Source organism: Etheostoma spectabile, chromosome 22 (genome assembly GCF_008692095.1).
Source record: "Etheostoma spectabile isolate EspeVRDwgs_2016 chromosome 22, UIUC_Espe_1.0, whole genome shotgun sequence".
In the NCBI taxonomy this organism is placed as follows: Eukaryota; Metazoa; Chordata; class Actinopteri; order Perciformes; family Percidae; genus Etheostoma; species Etheostoma spectabile.
In genome coordinates, this window is record NC_045754.1 from 9,243,276 (window position 1) to 9,246,667 (window position 3,392).

General features: G+C 36.7%; 1 protein-coding gene across 1 annotated transcript in view; it reads left to right on the top strand.

Moving 5' to 3' along the window:
- Positions 1–2,770, top strand: part of fam49bb (family with sequence similarity 49 member Bb) — a 23,967-nt gene extending 21,197 nt beyond the window's left edge. The window contains exons 10-11 of the mRNA XM_032503993.1: positions 560–630; positions 1,992–2,770. Of these exons, the coding sequence (XP_032359884.1) occupies positions 560–630; positions 1,992–2,055 (135 nt within the window). The 3' untranslated portion in view covers positions 2,056–2,770. The remainder of the gene's footprint in view (positions 1–559; positions 631–1,991) is intronic.
- The last annotated feature ends 622 nt before the right edge of the window (positions 2,771–3,392 follow it).

A 3,392-nucleotide genomic window follows, 5' to 3' on the forward strand; every position in this document is an offset into this window, starting at 1 on the left:
TATATATATATATATATATATATAAAATGCTGAAGAGGTTTAAGGTTGTGCTAATTTAAACTAATTTTACATACTGTTAGTAGTTTAATCTACAGCAATGCATCATATTCTATAAAATCATCATATCAGATTAAGCTGTCGTATCTCTAAAAATTAAACTTTACAGGCCAGAAAAAGTTTTCAGCTTCATTGCGGTTTTTCAGCTGATTCACATGTTTTTTTTATTGTATATGTAGCTTAAGAAGTAGGATATTTTTCCACACATAAAAGAACATTATCCATGATTTCTTCATTCTTTAGTTGTCACTGGACAGGAAGGATGTAACTAAGGAATGTTATGTAACTAAATCTGTCAGATAAATGTTTTGCAGTATAAAGTAGAATGCTTGTAGTGGAGTAGAAGTTTAAAGTTGCATAAAATGGAAATACTCAAGTAAGGAACAAGTACCCTAGATTTGTACTTTGTGCAGCACTTTAGTATCACCACTGGCCACGTTTGCTTCTCTATCCCACTTCACAGCTTCCTATATAAAGCTAACTGCGTGTTTCTTGTCCGCAGATGAAAGGCTGCATCAAAGTCCTCAAAGATCAGCCTCCGAACAGCGTAGAAGGCCTTCTCAACGCTCTCAGGTAAGGTCATGTTGAAACCAAATTGAGTTTTTCCTCAAACAGCCCAGCATGTAATGTGATTGCAGCTACAGTTGTAGCTTTCATTGGAAAAGGAGAAGGCTGCTCGTGGTGTGAGTTGAGTGATATGGGGCCTGTTCATGAGCAGTAGACAGACCTGTTGGTTGATTTCATTCCCCCCTCAGCACAGTGACTCATTTTTTGCATAGTCCAGCACGGATTCTGTCAGCTGTGGGCCCTCTGTGTAAGATCGGGGTCGGGTGTCAAGGCTTCTCCAGAAAGGCCGATTACATCTGACACCTCGTCCCCCCTTACGGTCTTCCAAATTTACACCCGCCTCGCCTAATGCTTACAGCTGCTCCAGATGACAGGGCCATTTCTGTGGTGACCTCACATCTGTCTCTCTCTCTCTTTCTCTCTCTCTCTCTCTCTCTTTCTCTCTCTTTCTCTCTCTTTCTCTCTCTCTCTCTCACATCTCTCCTCTCTCCTCTCATCTCTCTCCTCTCCTCTCTCCTCTCTCTCTCTCTCTCTCTCCTCTCTCTCTCTCTTTCCTCTCTCTCCTCTCTCTCCTCTCCTCTCTCTCTCTCTCTCTCTCTCTCTCGGGCCCGAACACGCCAGCGCTACACGTACTCGGTTGCAAAAGTCACTAGCATTCAGAAGTTGCCTTGTCCTGAGTTGTTACAAGTTACATCAAAGAGTGATTTTCCCATCCAATGATTTTATTCAAATAACAGTTTGAAGTGCAAAGAAGTCAAATGACCCAATAAAAGAAAATGTACGTAGCAGAACTTTTTTTTTTCTTCTTCTTTCCTGTCCCATTAATCCTCTATCTAAGCCCTATGAGATTGATCTTGTTTTAGTCATTTTTTAAAGCCAACATGCTAAATATTTTTGGTTTCAGCTTCTGGAATGCGGATTTTATGCTTTTATTTGCCGTACATGAAATAAAACTGAATACCTTTTGGATTGTTGAAGAAGTCATATTCTGCTTTAGGACATTATTATGGACGTTTTTTCACAATTTTGTCATTAAAAAAAAAATATATCCATAAATAATTGATATTCAGCATATTAATATAATATATATTATATATATATATATATATATATATATATATAATGAAAATAATTGTTAGTTGCAGACCTACTAGCTCCAGCTCAACCACCTACAACAGTAAAACGCTTCCACATCAGTATTAACAATTGAATAATGCGAGTTTTATAGTAATATATGTGTTTTTTGCATTGTTGTATAGGTACTTTTACTTAAGCAAATGATGTGTAATACAGATTCTCTCTACTTCCTCCAACACTGTGTGTGCAGGAAGATGTGATCTGGATTTGTTTTATTTTCTCACCTGCAGGTACACAACCAAACATCTGAATGATGAATCAACCAACAAGACTATCAAGAGCATGCTGCAGTAGGACTGAGCTGCTCCAACTGCTTGCCTCACACCCTGCTGGGGGGAGACTCCACTCTCCTGACTGATGTTTTTTTTTTTCTTCTTCTTTAGTTGCTTTTTTTATTTTATAATGGAAAAAGAGCTAATAGCTCCGCCCTCTTTTATAATGCAAAATGCTACTGCCATTACAAACGTCTTTTTCTGTGCCAAAAAGATGTTGCTGAGGTAATGTTTTCGATAAAAGGCCATGCGACAATGGCAGCTAATGAAAGCATTGTGGGTCCTCTGGTGTTTTTAAACTCGTTTTTTCCCTAATATTAGGGAAGGGAGTGCTTTGACTTGAAAATTTAAAAGAGAGAGAGCGATATATAGAGAAGTATATATTATTTTTGTTTGATTCGTTATTTAATATTACATACTCTGCATGATGAAAATGGTCTTTTCCTTCTATTTAAAAAAAACTGATGGTTCAGTTGAATTTGTCCGCTCTATTGTGCATTATTAAATGTTTTGTTATTGAAATGGTACTTGTCGAAATGAGATTTAAAAGTACTGTTTTTATATTTTTTATAGGTTTTAAATTTGTGCATATGTCCTTTTTTCATAGTTGTGTTGTATTTTTCATTTGAAAACTTTAAACTGTGATGTGTGCTAAATTTAAATTTGGGAGTCTGTACTGTAAATGAACAGTATGCTGTGGCTGGAGAAATTAAAAGGAGAACTCTTGTTTTCTACAACCCGCCTTGTCAGGTTTGATCTCTTATCTTGTATTCTCGTCACTGGGTGGCTGAGAGCAAGTTTTTTTTTGCTTTGTTTTTTTTTTTCTCACGTGAAAAGCCATGAAAAAAATGCTCATACTCAGCCACTAGACAGGCTGCGAAGAAGATCGTTCAGATCTCACAGCTTGATTAAATACCCACAGAGACAGTTTATTTTCTTTGAAATGACCTCAACTTCTAAGAATAGTTTTACAATATGCATTTAGGCATCTTTTAGCTCATTGTTTTGGTTTTTAGGCCTGCAACTTTATTGTTTTGATTTTACACACAGCTGCAGCTTTTTTCCTCCATTAACTACCTGCTCAGTACCAAACAGCAGTTAGAGACTAGCTGGTGAACATAGTGTATCATTTAATCCAAACGTTCTTTGCTTTTTTCCACAGAGTTGAAAAATATTACCCACTCACCACACAATCACACTTTCACATCACTTAGAGAAGGCAGATAAATAAGGTACATTTTGTCCTCTAGAACATGAAATTAAACCTAAGCATACATACAGACACACATATCAAAATAAAAAGGGAGGGGGGTAGATATTTAATGAAATGATAATTGAGAAAACAATAAAATAGTGTTT